The sequence below is a fragment of the Stomoxys calcitrans genome, chromosome 3 (assembly GCF_963082655.1).
Source record: "Stomoxys calcitrans chromosome 3, idStoCalc2.1, whole genome shotgun sequence".
NCBI lineage: Eukaryota > Metazoa > Arthropoda > Insecta > Diptera > Muscidae > Stomoxys > Stomoxys calcitrans.
In genome coordinates, this window is record NC_081554.1 from 112,629,883 (window position 1) to 112,647,994 (window position 18,112).

At 37.8% G+C, this 18,112-nt stretch overlaps 1 protein-coding gene across 6 annotated transcripts in view; it reads right to left on the reverse strand.

Moving 5' to 3' along the window:
• The window catches only part of LOC106094615 (trichohyalin), a 100,314-nt gene that overhangs the window by 9,033 nt on the left and 73,169 nt on the right, over nt 1–18,112 (reverse strand). For 4 of the 6 annotated variants that reach the window (XM_059364864.1, XM_059364865.1, XM_059364863.1 and 1 more), the window contains exons 8-10: nt 17,268–17,808; nt 15,644–16,492; nt 15,167–15,303 (exon numbers count right to left, since the gene is read on the reverse strand). In XM_059364864.1, the coding sequence (XP_059220847.1) occupies nt 15,167–15,303; nt 15,644–16,492; nt 17,268–17,808 (1,527 nt within the window). Of the gene's footprint in view, nt 1–15,166; nt 15,304–15,643; nt 16,493–16,950; nt 17,042–17,267; nt 17,809–18,112 lie in introns of all 6 variants that reach the window. The other 2 variants (XM_059364866.1, XM_059364867.1) reach the window with 1 other exon arrangement.

The following is an 18,112-nucleotide window of genomic DNA, read 5'->3' on the forward strand; positions in this document are numbered from 1 at the left end:
ATGTGGTCTTAGGCGAATATTTCGAGGAGTTACAAACAGAATGACGAAATTAGTATAGCACCATCCTATGGTGGAGGGATTAAAAATTAAAGTGTTGCGTTTTGTTTGTTCCGTATAGACTCAAAACCTGATTTTGAATGAACTGATTTTCATGAAATTCTCACAGATGGTAGAGTCTAGCCCCCCCCCCCGTGAAAGTATGGTACTTTATTTTGTATTGTCCGCGAGGGGATGGACCCTCCCCTAACCAAAATTTTTAAAAACGCCAGATCTCGGAGATTTCGATTTAAGTGAAAATTTGTATGCCACGTTATGGTAGGTGAAGTCGCAGTGGGGCGGCCCCACCCAAAAACGGACATGTACGCCGATCGCGACCATATGGGATTCGAACGAAAGGTACTTGAGAGAAGAATACGAAACTTATAAAAAAGTTCGGGATCTATGTCCAAATGGACATGTATACCCAATGGGACAAGATGGATGGACAAAGGTATTTCAAAGTAAAATACGAAAATTATATAAAAATTTTGGTAAAAAAGTGGGCCTATTTGCTCTGATTTTGTAGCTGCTCAAAATTTATTTTTAAATACAATTTATTTATTTATTAGGCTTAAGGGAAATATAAACCTAATAAATTGGGAAAAAAGCATTGGTAATATAAAATTAATTTTTATGCTACATTTAAAATAGACTTTTCAAAATTTTCTTCATTAACAAAATTAACTCCCGTCAAAGTAATGTGCCTGAACATTTTTTATTCCTAAATATTACAAATAACAAATCTAAATGATAATAATCTATATGCAATGATAAGACTCATAACGAAACTTTTTCGAGCATTCAAGGTGGTCCATTCTAAAGCAATTAAATCTGTTTACAAGGATGCTATTTGCGTTACTGAGCCATGGCTGAGAAGACATAACAGAGAGATTTCTGAATTTGGAGGGGCATGTTTTGCATAGAGCTTAGCCAAGTTCTCAAAGGAAGAAACCAAAAATATCAACTCTATTGTTTAACAACAAATAGTATGATTGCGTGATTACATTGGAAACATTTTAATCTTTATTAAAATAATTTGCTCACCACTAGCAAACAAAAAACTTGGTGTTTTCGCGCAAAGTGAGAGTTCTCAAATTCTAACGAATGATATAATAAGCCTCGCTTTGTGACAACTGGCTATTCGTTACATTGTTCTCTTGGATTTTCGTCCACCAACATGCACCCATTCCAATTGTTCGAAGGTAATATATTGTTTTTTTTTTTTCAAATAATATTTAAATAAAGAAGATCTTTTTAATATTTTGAATTATAATTATTTATTCGTATATTTTATTTTTTGCCTCCGCAAACAACTATAAATCGCGATTAGTCGGGTTCTCCAAAAACAAAATATTCTAAGTCAAAATACAATTGATGAAAAAAATAAAATAAAGAGCGTATTACGTTCGGCCTTGGCGAATTTTTGTATCGGACTTGCAAAGTCCTTTGAAAAAAATTATAAATAAATATAATGAATATAGGTAGACCAGCTGGCCCGGTGTGCTTCATTAAACCTTCAAGTGGCTATATGAAATGTAATGCTTCCGTAAACGTTATGAAACTGTTGCCCAGAGCTTTGGGTCTTTCTGAAATCTACATTATTTTGTTTGTTTGTCGTATGTAATGTTCAAATATATACCATATGCGATACAAAGGTTTAAAAGTCCCACGGGACCTCCTGGATCAACGCTCTTCTAAAGTAGCATGATTCGCACTCTTTTATTAAAGTCCCTTATTGTGATTTGGATTCTAGAAAAAAATGTTACACTTATGAATAAGATTTTGCAAAAAGCACCCCAATGCTTTCAATCCTTTTTACATTTTTAATCTCGGACATCCTAATAACCAGGGAGGCCTGGGATACAAACGCTGCTTCTCGGGATGGAAGAAAGTGATCATGGGCACAATCCATTACATTGCTAAACGCAATAAATAAAGTGATGGCAAGTCTTCTTCTGCAGTGTGCAGGCGAACACTTGACATAATCATTAAACAGCCTACAGAACTTAATTCACACCTATACCCTTCATACTACATCGACTTTGAGCGTGCTTTTGACACAATTTCGCGAAGTTTCATGTGGAGCACGCTGTTGTCCCTGAAGACATCGTGACACCAATTAAGGAGCTGTATAGGAATGCTGAAGTTTCAGTTCGCTTCAATGGGAAAGAGTGCCGACCTTTCGGGATCGACAAAGGAGTGAAGCAGGGTTGCATCCTGTCACCAACGCTATTTTTAATTTTATTAGACTTCGTAGTAGCAGCAGCTAATGTTCAGGCACTCCATGGCATATGCTGAGGTATAAACGATTTCCTCGGAGACATCGGCTACGCCGATAATATATGCCTCTTTGCGCATCGCTTCGAGCGCATAAAAGTGAAACTGGAACGATTGAATGTAAATGCTGTCAAAGTAGTTTTAAGGATAAACATAGCAAAGACCAAATTGATGTGGATAGGAACATCAAATCTGGCACTGATCACTATAAACGACCATATCATTGAAGACGTTGCCAACTTCTCCTATCTTGACAGCAATATAACAAAGGACGGAGGATCAGAGGCAGACATACGCGTACGTTTCAACAAGGATAGAAGCGCCTTTCTTAAACTCAACATGGTTTGGAGATGCAGTGACATCTCACACAGTACTGCAGTACTTTCCCAACAGCTTGAAAAGTTGTAAAAGTCATTCCGATTCCTAAAAATTATGAAGATTTCCGGCTTATAGCAATCTTACCATATCTGTCCAAAGTCTTTAAAAAAACCTATCCACAACCAAATCCAATGTTATCTAAACGACAAAATCCTCTTGATAACTCGCCAATCCGGAGTTAGGCCAAATCATAGTAGCCTCACTGCCCTCACAGATGTGGTTGAAACTCTACGTGTAGGGCTTGACAACATTGAGATTGCCGCTCTTGTCTTTCTTGTCACTCGAAGGCATTTGATTGCGTCAACTATTCTGTACTCTCTGAGAAATTAATTAATAACTTTAAACTTTTCAAATACCGCCACCAGGCTTATGTCAACATATTTATCGCAAAGAACGCAATACACCAACAACGGATGTAATAATTCCAATTTACTGCCACTGACAAGAGGAGTTCCACAAGGTTTCATCCGTCTACTTTATTCCATTTATGCAAATGATTTTCCAAATGAAGTCCGATTTGCTAATACACATATGTATGCAGACGATGTGCAATTGTATTTGTCTGGCAACGCCAATTGTTTTGATGATTTTGTGTAAATAATCTCAATACTGATCTATCCAGGGTATATAACTGCCACTATTAGCTTCAACATCACACTGCAGGCAGTTAGGAACATAATTCATGGAATTGGCTATCGACGCCAAGAATCTGGGCATAATTTTCAATGGATATTTGACTAAGTTTGACCAAATCAATGCAGCATGTGGTAATACCTTTAAATATCAGAATACTTCTGGTAAAGATCTACATTTTGCCAACACTGCTCTACGGTGCCGAAATTTTTGCGGGTTGTGATGTAGTCGTCAAAGAAAAGCTTCAAGCAACCTGCAGCAATGCAGTTCGTTACGTGTTTGGTCTAAGAAAGTTCCATAGAGTGTCATCTTTTTCACTTCAAATACTCAAGATGTCGATTGAGAAATATTTAAAGTACAAGTCTTTGATATTCCTTCATTAAATAATATGCAAGTGTAAGCCACTGTACTTGTATAACAGACCACGATTTACAATGTCTTCAAGGGGAAGAAATCTCATACAAATGACACACTGGCGAAAATCATCTCAATATCAGTTCCTCGTACCAACAATCCGTCTCTGGAACCAACTCCCAAATGTCATTTAAACCATTAGCAACGCGCAAAGTCTTAAGAACAACATCTTTTCACATTACACACAACTGCATTAAATATAACATTGAACTAATTCAATTTGATTTCAATTTAATTTGTGTTTGCTTTGAGAACATTAAAAAGTATCTAATGCTAAACTATTTAGTTATATTTCAAAAGATAAGGAAAATGTCCCATTTACTTTTCATTAGATCCCATTTGTATCTCAGAACTTTACATTGTAAAACAAACACTATTATCCAAGTACTGTAATTTACAAGATAAAAATCATGTTGTATTACAAATAAATAAATAAAATGAAATGAAAAAGTCAGGATCTTCGACAGTAGTGTGAAATCTATTTTATTATATGGTTGTGCAACTTGAAGCTTGTCACAAGCGACTACCCATGAAATCCAAGTTTTCATAAATCGCTGCCTACGACAAATACTTCGAATTTTCTGACCAAACTGTATTTCAAATGAATAATTGCAAATAATAAAAACCCTTCTCCTGTAGATGTAGAAATCCGGAAGAGAAATTAGACCTGGTTGGGTCATACCCTTCGCGAGAAATGTCCCAGACTGGAACCCGCAAGGAGGTGGTGGGTATCCAAAGTTCGGCCCGGCCGAACTTAACGCCTTTTTACTTGTTTTTAATTCAATTTAATTTATCGATTCAATAAGAAAGCCAAACAAGGCTTTATATAATAGTTCTAAAATTATCACCATTAATGCAAACTACTCCATAGTACTCGATCATAGCTTGATGAAACTTAATTGAAACGCATTTGAGAGCAGACTACGAATATGACATTAACTTTGTGTCCAAGAATCTAGGTGGTGCTTTACCTCTTAAAATCGCCTCCAATAGGTTATTTGAACCATTAAAACAATGGGGGATTTTTGAGTAGAGTCTGTGCTCAAGTGGCAGATAAGGTGTGGCGCACAACCCTCATATAGACGTCCCCCACCAAACGGCTGTAAACACCAATCATGACGATATGGGATTAAATGAAAGGTACAAGATTGTTGACTGCTCATATATCTAGCGGACCACCTAAACCCAAAACAGTTGATCAATCATAATGACCTAGCAGGTGTAGGCCGCCATGCCCCCACAATTATGACGTTCAGCGTGATAGCAGGAGTTGCAAACCTTAGCGTTAAGGTTACCATTTTTAGCTCACCGATAGACAAAACCACACGACGTGCAGCTGGGCAACACTTTTTTGTTCAAATGTTTTAAATTTATTTATAACTTACTTACAAAAAGACACATTACGGCAGGCCTGTGGATCTAAAAAGATGGGTCAGCAGAGGTACACCTCAAGGAGGTGTACTGTCTCATCTACTTTGGAATATAGCCATTAACAACATATTTTTGTCTCTGGAAGAAAAAGGCGTAAAAGTGGATGATGACGCGGCGAATGCGGTTAGGAAAAGTTTCCCAGCACTCTAAGAGATATACTTCAGGAAGCTCTACGTGCAACAGCAAAGTGGGCTACCGAAAGTGGTCAAGACATAAATCTGTGCAAGACAGAAGTAGTTCTTTTCAGCAGGAAATATAAGTGGAACCAGTATCCTTGGGAGGAGAGAATGTTCCATTTAAAAAATACCTGGGTGTTAGGCTGGCCAGAAAATTGAACTTCAAATCCAACATTTTGGAAAGGGCAAGAAAGGCAATTCTTGCCCTATACACCTGCAAGAGTGCCATTGGTAAAATTTTGGGGATTTAGACCGCGTTTCATTCATTAGGTATATAATGCAGTTGTCAGATCTATTATGCTATATGGTGTTGTGGTCTGATGGACGGCGCTTTAAAAGTCCACCTACTGTACAATACTTAACCGGATCCAAAGTCTGACACCATCTGAAGCACTGAATTTAATACTACATCTAATGGCTCTGGGCATTGTGGCTAGACAAATTGTGTGAGCTTTCTCTTTGGTCATGCGGCGGCTTCGGAAACTGTGTTATCCTTGATACAATGCCCGGATGGTTCCAAATTGGATGATCAGGTGGGCTTTGCAGTGCATTCTGAAGAACTAGGACTGGTCATAGCGAGAAGGTTACCCGACCACTGTAGTGTGTATCACGCGAAGATCATCGCGATGAAAGAAGGGGGGGGGTTGGCCTAGGTATGATATCATATCGATGATTGGTATAAATATCTTCTCAAACAGCCAAGCAGCCATTGAATCCCTGGAGAACGTCTTTCTGATTTCAAAAATCGTCATCCACTGTCGCAGATCTCTCAACGAGATGGCAGAATAGTTAAAAATTAACCTGTTCTGGGTGCGGGGCCACAGAGATATCCCAGGGAATTGGAGAGCGCACGAGCTTGCGAAACTAGAACTACCTTACACATTCCAGGGGACCTGGAATCTGTGGGTATACATCTAGCGACATGTTACTTGTGCTTTCAGGATCAGGCCCGAAGGGCAATGAATGATAGATGGCCACAAAGGGTGGGTTATGAACATTCGAAAATTATGTGGCCAAATTTACACTTGTAGAGGTCTACCGCTTTGCTGGCTTTGGCTAGAACAGACGTCTCGGTCATTGTCTGATCAGAGAACTTGCTGACAGGCTAAAGGTTGCAAGAAACTACTTTTGCAGGAGATGTGAGGACGTCGAGGAATAAGAGACTGTAGAACATCTGCAGTACGTGTCCCGCACTGGCAGTAAGAAGGACTTCCACTTTAGGTTAATTTATTTGAGAACTTGTCTGATTAAGCGGATGTGAACATTCGCCAGTTGTTGGATGGTTCAACGGTAAGAACAAGAAGGCATCTTCCTTCTCCTGTTCCTGTGGTATCACATTGAAAGATAACGTCTAAGTGTGGTCTGATGGCTGCCACTTAAACCTAACCTAACTTTATATAGAACAAAAAATTCAATTCAGCTATATCAGGTTATGGACTAAGTGGAATCATACTTGGCACAGTTGTTGAAAGTCATAACAAAACACGTCATGCAAAAATCGGTAGGAATTGCGCCCTCTAGAGGCTCAAGAAGTCGAGACCCCAGATTGGTTTATATGATAGCTATATCAGGTTATGGACCCATTTTAACCATACTTAGCACAGTTGTTGGAAATATAGCAAAACACGTCATGTAAAATTTCAGCCAAATCGGATAAAAAATGTATCATCTAGTGGCTCAAGAAGTCAAGATCCAAGATCGGTTTATATGACAGCTATAACAAAACATGTATCGATATGGCCCATTTGTGCAAAATGTCAAGCGGCTAGCTTCACTCCTTTGAAAGTTAGCGTGCTTTCGACAGACAGACGGAGGGACATAGCTAGATCGACTAAAATGTCATGATGATCAAGAATAATAAACTTTATGTGGTCTTAGGCGAATATTTCGAGGAGTTACAAACAGAATGACGAAATTAGTATAGCACCATCCTATGGTGGAGGGATTAAAAATTAAAGTGTTGCGTTTTGTTTGTTCCGTATAGACTCAAAAACTGATTTTGAATGAACTGATTTTCATGAAATTCTCACAGATGGTAGAGTCTAGCCCCCCCGTGAAAGTATGGTACTTTATTTTGTATTGTCCGCGAGGGGATGGACCCTCCCCTAACCAAAATTTTTAAAAACGCCAGATCTCGGAGATTTCGATTTAAGTGAAAATTTGTATGCCACGTTATGGTAGGTGAAGTCGCAGTGGGGCGGCCCCACCCAAAAACGGACATGTACGCCGATCGCGACCATATGGGATTCGAACGAAAGGTACTTGAGAGAAGAATACGAAACTTATAAAAAAGTTCGGGATCTATGTCCAAATGGACATGTATACTCAATGGGACAAGATGGATGGACAAAGGTATTTCAAAGTAAAATACGAAAATTATATAAAAATTTTGGTAAAAAAGTGGGCCTATTTGCTCTGATTTTGTAGCTGCTCAAAATTTATTTTTAAATACAATTTATTTATTTATTAGGCTTAAGGGAAATATAAACCTAATAAATTGGGAAAAAAGCATTGGTAATATAAAATTAATTTTTATGCTACATTTAAAATAGACTTTTCAAAATTTTCTTCATTAACAAAATTAACTCCCGTCAAAGTAATGTGCCTGAACATTTTTTATTCCTAAATATTACAAATAACAAATCTAAATGATAATAATCTATATGCAATGATAAGACTCATAACGAAACTTTTTCGAGCATTCAAGGTGGTCCATTCTAAAGCAATTAAATCTGTTTACAAGGATGCTATTTGCGTTACTGAGCCATGGCTGAGAAGACATAACAGAGAGATTTCTGAATTTGGAGGGGCATGTTTTGCATAGAGCTTAGCCAAGTTCTCAAAGGAAGAAACCAAAAATATCAACTCTATTGTTTAACAACAAATAGTATGATTGCGTGATTACATTGGAAACATTTTAATCTTTATTAAAATAATTTGCTCACCACTAGCAAACAAAAAACTTGGTGTTTTCGCGCAAAGTGAGAGTTCTCAAATTCTAACGAATGATATAATAAGCCTCGCTTTGTGACAACTGGCTATTCGTTACATTGTTCTCTTGGATTTTCGTCCACCAACATGCACCCATTCCAATTGTTCGAAGGTAATATATTGTTTTTTTTTTCAAATAATATTTAAATAAAGAAGATCTTTTTAATATTTTGAATTATAATTATTTATTCGTATATTTTATTTTTTGCCTCCGCAAACAACTATAAATCGCGATTAGTCGGGTTCTCCAAAAACAAAATATTCTAAGTCAAAATACAATTGATGAAAAAAAAAAAAAAATAAAGAGCGTATTACGTTCGGCCTTGGCGAATTTTTGTATCGGACTTGCAAAGTCCTTTGAAAAAAATTATAAATAAATATAATGAATATAGGTAGACCAGCTGGCCCGGTGTGCTTCATTAAACCTTCAAGTGGCTATATGAAATGTAATGCTTCCGTAAACGTTATGAAACTGTTGCCCAGAGCTTTGGGTCTTTCTGAAATCTACATTATTTTGTTTGTTTGTCGTATGTAATGTTCAAATACATACCATATGCGATACAAAGGTTTAAAAGTCCCACGGGACCTCCTGGATCAACGCTCTTCTAAAGTAGCATGATTCGCACTCTTTTATTAAAGTCCCTTATTGTGATTTGGATTCTAGAAAAAAATGTTACACTTATGAATAAGATTTTGCAAAAAGCACCCCAATGCTTTCAATCCTTTTTACATTTTTAATCTCGGACATCCTAATAACCAGGGAGGCCTGGGATACAAACGCTGCTTCTCGGGATGGAAGAAAGTGATCATGGGCACAATCCCAAAGAGGGGAATTACATTGCTAAACGCAATAAATAAAGTGATGGCAAGTCTTCTTCTGCAGTGTGCAGGCGAACACTTGACATAATCATTAAACAGCCTACAGAACTTAATTCACACCTATACCCTTCATACTACATCGACTTTGAGCGTGCTTTTGACACAATTTCGCGAAGTTTCATGTGGAGCACGCTGTTGTCCCTGAAGACATCGTGACACCAATTAAGGAGCTGTATAGGAATGCTGAAGTTTCAGTTCGCTTCAATGGGAAAGAGTGCCGACCTTTCGGGATCGACAAAGGAGTGAAGCAGGGTTGCATCCTGTCACCAACGCTATTTTTAATTTTATTAGACTTCGTAGTAGCAGCGGCTGATGTTCAGGCACTCCATGGCATATGCTGAGGTATAAACGATTTCCTCGGAGACATCGGCTACGCCGATAATATATGCCTCTTTGCGCATCGCTTCGAGCGCATAAAAGTGAAACTGGAACGATTGAATGTAAATGCTGTCAAAGTAGTTTTAAGGATAAACATAGCAAAGACCAAATTGATGTGGATAGGAACATCAAATCTGGCACTGATCACTATAAACGACCATATCATTGAAGACGTTGCCAACTTCTCCTATCTTGAGAGCAATATAACAAAGGACGGAGGATCAGAGGCAGACATACGCGTACATCTCACACAGTACTGCAGTACTTTCCCAACAGCTTGAAAAGTTGTAAAAGTCATTCCGATTCCTAAAAATTATGAAGATTTCCGGCTTATAGCAATCTTACCATATCTGTCCAAAGTCTTTAAAAAAACCTATCCACAACCAAATCCAATGTTATCTAAACGACAAAATCCTCTTGATAACTCGCCAATGCGGAGTTAGGCCAAATCATAGTAGCCTCACTGCCCTCACAGATGTGGTTGAAACTCTACGTGTAGGGCTTGACAACATTGAGATTGCCGCTCTTGTCTTTCTTGTCACTCGAAGGCATTTGATTGCGTCAACTATTCTGTACTCTCTGAGAAATTAATTAATAACTTTAAACTTTTCAAATACCGCCACCAGGCTTATGTCAACATATTTATCGCAAAGAACGCAATACACCAACAACGGATGTAATAATTCCAATTTACTGCCACTGACAAGAGGAGTTCCACAAGGTTTCATCCGTCTACTTTATTCCATTTATGCAAATGATTTTCCAAATGAAGTCCGATTTGCTAATACACATATGTATGCAGACGATGTGCAATTGTATTTGTCTGGCAACGCCAATTGTTTTGATGATTTTGTGTAAATAATCTCAATACTGATCTATCCAGGGTATATAACTGCCACTATTAGCTTCAACATCACACTGCAGGCAGTTAGGAACATAATTCATGGAATTGGCTATCGACGCCAAGAATCTGGGCATAATTTTCAATGGATATTTGACTAAGTTTGACCAAATCAATGCAGCATGTGGTAATACCTTTAAATATCAGAATACTTCTGGTAAAGATCTACATTTTGCCAACACTGCTCTACGGTGCCGAAATTTTTGCGGGTTGTGATGTAGTCGTCAAAGAAAAGCTTCAAGCAACCTGCAGCAATGCAGTTCGTTACGTGTTTGGTCTAAGAAAGATCCATAGAGTGTCATCTTTTTCACTTCAAATACTCAAGATGTCGATTGAGAAATATTTAAAGTACAAGTCTTTGATATTCCTTCATTAAATAATATGCAAGTGTAAGCCACTGTACTTGTATAACAGACCACGATTTACAATGTCTTCAAGGGGAAGAAATCTCATACAAATGACACACTGGCGAAAATCATCTCAATATCAGTTCCTCGTACCAACAATCCGTCTCTGGAACCAACTCCCAAATGTCATTTAAACCATTAGCAACGCGCAAAGTCTTAAGAACAACATCTTTTCACATTACACACAACTGCATTAAATATAACATTGAACTAATTCAATTTGATTTCAATTTAATTTGTGTTTGCTTTGAGAACATTAAAAAGTATCTAATGCTAAACTATTTAGTTATATTTCAAAAGATAAGGAAAATGTCCCATTTACTTTTCATTAGATCCCATTTGTATCTCAGAACTTTACATTGTAAAACAAACACTATTATCCAAGTACTGTAATTTACAAGATAAAAATCATGTTGTATTACAAATAAATAAATAAAATGAAATGAAAAAGTCAGGATCTTCGACAGTAGTGTGAAATCTATTTTATTATATGGTTGTGCAACTTGAAGCTTGTCACAAGCGACTACCCATGAAATCCAAGTTTTCATAAATCGCTGCCTACGACAAATACTTCGAATTTTCTGACCAAACTGTATTTCAAATGAATAATTGCAAATAATAAAAACCCTTCTCCTGTAGATGTAGAAATCCGGAAGAGAAATTAGACCTGGTTGGGTCATACCCTTCGCGAGAAATGTCCCAGACTGGAACCCGCAAGGACAGCGAGGGAGGTGACGCCCGAAAAACACATGGCTCCGCTGTACGAAAAGAGAGTTGAAAACAAGCCAAGGCTTTGGCCAACGATAGAGAGAGAGCTTGTTGATGCCCTATGTTCACACTGAACAGTTTACTATTGGCCATATTTCATTGTAATTATTAATATACTCCAATTGCAAAGAACAAAATTTTCATATGCGGAAATTACAAACAAAAAAAAAACAAAATTTAATTGCATATTGTACCCACCACCGAAGGATGGTCATTTTGTCATTCCGTTTGCAACATAACGAAATATCAATTTTCGACCTTACAAAGTATATATATTCTTAATCGTCGTCAAAATCTAAGACGATCTAGCCATGTCCGTCCGTCTGTCCGTCTGCCTATTGAAATCGCGCCACAGTCTTTAAAAATAGAGATATTGAGCTGAAACTTTGTACAAATTCATTTTTGTCCATAAGCAGGTTAAGTTCGAAAATCGAACTTAATAGTCAAATATCGGACTATATCTTGATATAGCCCCCATATAGACCGATCCGCTGATATAGGTTCTTAGGCCCATAAAGCCACATTTATTATCCGATTTTGCTGAAATTTGGGACAGTGAGTTGTGTTTGGTCCTTCAAAATTCTTCTTTATTTTGTCGCAGATCGGTCCAGATTTGGATATAGCTGCCATATAGACCGATCTCTCGATTTAAGGTCTTGGGCCCATAAAAGGCACATTTATTGTCCGATATCGCCGAAATTGCTGACAGGGAGTTTTGTTGGGGCCTTCGACATCCCTCTTCAATTTATCTCAGATCGGTTCAGATTTGGATATAGCTGCCATACAGACCGATTTCTTGATCTGAAGTTTTGGGTCCATAAAAGTGTATCTATTGTCCGATGTCGCCGAAATTTGGAACTGTGACTTATATTAGGCTTATTGAGATCCATGTGGTATATGGTTCAGATCGGTCTATATTTGGATATAGCTACCAAAAAGACCAATATTTTATTTTACGAAATTGAACAATGACTTATTCTTATTATACCACTAAATATCCTTGCCGAATTTGGTCCAAATCGGACCATATTTCGATATAGCTGATATGGGGGCATAAATTATGCATTTTTACCGGATCATGACGCAATGTGGCTCACATATGTATCCAAGGCGGTGGATATCCAAAGTTCGGCCCGGCCGAACTTAACGTTAATATTTATTTTTTTACCAAGAAAAATTATATACACCTGTTCAATAAAATAAGACAACATAATTCATTCATGGAAGCAGAAAAAGGCATTTTAAGTGTTGAAGTTAACTACAATAATTTTAACTACAAATCGCAGCAGCCTTATTTTCAAACCGAGGGGTTTTCTTTAAAGGATATGCATATCACTTCCTTACAAATACAATCTTCTTTCATTATGTTGCGGAAAACTTTAATACATTTCTATTTTTATACCCTCCACCATAGGATGGGGGGTATACAAATTTCGTCATTCTGTTTGTAACTACTCGAAATATTCGTCTGAGACCACATAAAGTATATATATTCTTGATCGTCGCGACATTTTCTGTCGATCCAGCCATGTCCGTCCATCTGTATATCGAAAGCACGCTAACTTCCGAAGGAGTAAAGCTAGCCGCTTGAAATTTTGCACAAATACTTTTTATTAGTGTAGGTCGGTATTGTAAGTGGGCCATATCGGTCCATGTTTTGATATAGCAGCCATATAAACCGATCTTGGGTCTTGACTTCTTGAGCCTCTAGAGTGCGCAATTCTTATCCGATTGGAATGAAATTATGCACGACGTGTTTCGTTATGATATCCAACAACTGTACCAAGTATGGTTCAAATCGGTCCATAACCTGATATAGCTGCCATATAAACCGATCATGGGTCTTGACTTCTTGAGCCTCTAGAGTGCGCAGTTCTTATCCGATTTGAATTAAATTTTGCCCGACGCGTTTTGGTATGATATCCAACAACTGTGCCAAGTATGGTCCAAATCGGTCCACAACCTGATCTAACTGCCATATAAACCGATCTTGGGTCCTGACTTCTTGAGCTTCTAGAGTGCGCAATTTATATCCGATTGGAATGAAATTTTGCACGACGTGTTTTGTTATGATATCCAACAACTGTGCCAAGTATGGTTCAGATCGGTTCATAACCTGATATAGCTGCCATATTAACCGATCTTTGGGCTTGACTTCTTGAGTCTCTAGAGAATTTGAAATTTTGCATAATGTATTTTATTCTAACTCTCAACAACTGTGTCAAATAAGGTTCAAGTCGGTTCATAACCTGATATAGCTGTCATATAAACTGATCTGGGATCTGGACTTATTGAGCCCTTAGAGGGCGCAATTAATATCCGATTTGAGTGACATTTTGTACAACAGTTTCTCCCATATGGTCTGAATCGGTCTATGGCCTGAAACAGCACCCATATAAACCGATCTCCCTACTTTACATCTAGAGCCCCTAAAGGTCGCAATTCTTATTCGAATGAGCTGAAATTTTACACAATGACTTCTACTGTGGTCTCCAGCATTCAATTCAATTATGATCTGAATCGGACCACAACTTGTTATAGCTTCAATATCATTTTATTTCCTATCTTTTATCCTTCTTTAGCCTAAAAAGAGATACCGGGAAAAGAGCTCGACAAATGCAATCCATGGTGGAGGGTATATAAGATTCGGCCCGGCCGAACATAGCACGCTTTTACTTGTTTATTTTAAAACGCCGTGTGGTTTATCTACCTCACGTCTCTTATGCTAGGACTCAATCCTTGTTTATAAGTTGCATATCTTTGACGCGAAATTATTACCAAAATCCTCAAATTAAGGACAAAATCTTTGCGTTAACATTTGTTTTCAGTGTGGGAGCTATATCAATTTAAGGACCGATTCGCACCATAATTGGCACTGATATTGGTCGCCATATGAGGTTCTCAATAATTACAATGAGGAATTTGGTTTATGTAGAAGCTATATAATGTTATGGACCGATTCAGACCATACTTGGCACGGTCGTATGAGATGTAGTTGTGCAAAATTATAGATAAATATAGATAAAAGAAGACCAATCGATGGATCGCTTTTGTATGGGGGCTACATCCAAATCTGAACCGATATGGTCCACTTGCAAGATCCCATGACCTACATCAATAAGAAGTAACATTGCCAAATTCCAAATATCTAGCTTTATTCGTTCGTGCTCTGTCGTGATTTCGGACTTAGGATATCAAGACGAACAAGAATATAAACAATTTATAGGGTCACAGATCAATATTTGGAATAGATTAGTTTACCCCCATCCTACGGTGGTACGTATAAAAACAACTTTCAAAATATGAAAATTTACAACAAAAAAATAAAAAAAAAAATATGAAAACTAGTGTTACCAATTGCTCTGACAACTAGAGTGGAGAAAGATTGGAGTATAGGGCAACCAAACTAAAAAAGGTAGAAACTCAGCTGATCGATTTCGGCAGTCTTTTACAAGTGCCTCCTTGCCATAGTCAGTACAATCATAAAAACTTACCATGGACTCTTGTTTCTTAAGTTTTTCCTCAAGATCCCTGATTTTAGAATTAGACTGTTTAATTTCATCTTCTGACTTTTTGATCTGTTTCTCCAAATCTGAAGTCTTTGTTGTTGCCATAGATGACTTGGATTTTTCTGCAAGTATAAAAGCAAAAAATTAAATATCCATGAATAACATTAAAACGTAACGTGGATTAAATTAAAAATTGAATGTGCAATATGTTGTAGTTGAAAACGTCTTCAAATTCAAAATAATGAATTTGACACACCTTGCAAAACTTATGAAAATCATTTCAAATTCTTGATGAAAGCATATAATTCTTGGGTGCGAATAAAATAAGTACTACTAGGCTTTGCACCCAGAACGGGTACGACAATAAAATAGAAAAAGACGAGGCTACCAATTGCGGAAAATATTTGCTATGCAATCGAAGCTTTTTAGGATTCGTCTAGATGTATAAATACTTTTACTTACGTAGGTCGGACTCAGCTTGCGATAGTTTCGTTTTGTATATTTTAAGCTCATCCTCTAAAAGGAGTTTCTCGGACTGCAAGTTTTTGAGAGCGCTAGCGCCGCTGTTGACCACAAGCGCCCTCATTTCGTTGACTTCCGCATCTAACTCCTCGACCCACTTCTTCAGTTGATTTTTGGGAGTGAAGTCAGTCATATGGATTTCGGATCTGGCCGGCAATTTCATGTTCGCTTCTTGCATTACTAGTTTCAGTTTCGATTGCAGACGGTCCCTTTCTTCCTCAACAGTGGCAAGCGTCTGTTTCAGTTTCGAGAGTTCTCCGAGATTGCCGTTCTCCGTTGAGGAAGATTTTCGTATCGAAAGCAACTGCAACTTCTTATTTTCCTTTTGCACACGTTCATTTTCCGCTTCGAGTGTATTTATTTTTGATCTAAGAACAACTGCCTCCTGTTCAACCGTTTCCAACTGACGCTTGACATTTAAGCCAGCCGATGATGCTGTTGATTGCAAACGTTCAATCTGCTTATCTTTTTCGGTGACGGACTTTCGCAGCTGTTCCAGTTCATCGTTCAATGACTTAAGCTTCTTTTCCGTCGAAGAGAAAGGCGCCTTCTTGTCAGCTACAAGAACGAGTTTGTCCTGAAGTTCTCTCACTTGCTTCTTAGACTCCGAGTTTTGCTTTTCCAAATCTTCGACTTTCTGGCGCAGAATTGAGGCTTCTTGTTCATTAAGGTCTAGAAGAATGCGTAGTTCGGCCGGATCGTCCTCATCGGAAATGCCTTCATCTCGTTCCGCTTGCACTTCTGGAGCCAATCGGCGTGGTGTGGGGCTGAGCTTGCGACTGGCAGTAGCTGTAATGGGTTACACATAATGGATTAGTTTGGTGTCCTGCATTAAGATTTAATACACGGCACATGCATAACACACAGTCGTAAGAATCGAGTCTTATGTAGGGGGTTAGAAACATTTAAGAGGAAAATGAGATTCAATTTTTGATCATCAAATTCATCAATATGAGCAGCTGCAAAAAATGGCAATGTGCGGACTTAGTTTAAGGGCTGTGATTGAAAACGGTGGAATGGAAGAGGCGAAATTAATGAGTATTACTTAGCAAGTTTAACGAGAAATTAGTACACAAATGCAAAAGCGAAGGCGGTGCTAGGCGCGAAAGTGCTTCCCAAAACAAAAGTTTTATCCATTTTCTATGCGTTACGATCTTTCGATAAAGCACTTTCCCGTCTAACATAAGGGATTTGATTTTTTATTTGTTTGCTAATAAGAATATCACGTTATTAATAACATATCATACTTCGTGAACGTGTTGCCATTTTTTTCAACTGCATCATTAGAGAATCATTTTCATCCTCCATGCGGGCAACTTTTTTCCTTAAATTTTCGGCCTGTAAATATTAAACAAAACAATATTTTAGCCAAAGACCAACAACAAATGGCAAATTCAAGAGTAGACAAAAAAATTTAGATATCCCAATGATGATTTGAATGATGGCAAAGCTGAAAAAGGATGTCGGTAATCGTAGCAGGCAACATTTTCAACAGAATTAGTGATGAGGAACGAGTAAGAAAAACAACGAGAATTTTCACTACGAATGGTTCTATTTGCAATACCTGCCCCTGCACCAGATCTTAGGGCATGCGATATCATACTCGGAAATAGTATGGAAGTTGCTGGAGCAATTGCCGAAAACGTCGACGACAAGGTGACCGCAAAAGGGGAGAGCTCCCGGTCGTGAATATTTTTAAAAATACTTGATATCGTGAAAGAATCGCCGCCTTCCATGGCAGATGTAGAGCTATTTTGTTTAGTTTGTGCATCACGATCTCGGCTCTCTGATGTTTGAGTTTCAGTTTGAGTTTCCTCATTCCGGGTATTGTTAACTTTGCTTGCTAGATATATTTGGCTTTCTGCCTCTTGGCCTTCTGATGCTTCCATTTTCGGTGCTTCTTCCTCGATGCTTTTATCTTTATCTGTTTCACTATCACTCTGCACCTGTTCGCATATTTCTGTTTGCGTCACTGTTGAAGTATAATTTAAGCTGCACTTCTCGGTTTGAGTTGATCTAGGGAACTTTAACACTTCAATAATTTCTTCAGTTTGAACACCCATGTTGGACAATGATTTTCCCTGTGACTTTCTGAGACGTTGTAACTTTACATTTTTAAGAGAGAAAGTTAAAATAGGTGTATATTTTATTTGTGGTTAAATACAATGGCATTGGGGCAAAATTGAAATTCAGTATCGGGGCATCAAATTAATCTTTACGATGGTGACATTAATTTACACTTAAGCCCCAATTAATAATAAAAACTATATAATCCAATAGTAGTCATAACCTTTTGCCTTTGCATGGATAAAGGCTATGCTACCCTCTCGTTTTGTTGGATCCCATTAACCAATGGCCAAATGGTGTGGCAAAAATTTTTTTAAGACCAAAATTTTTAATTAGCGTTTA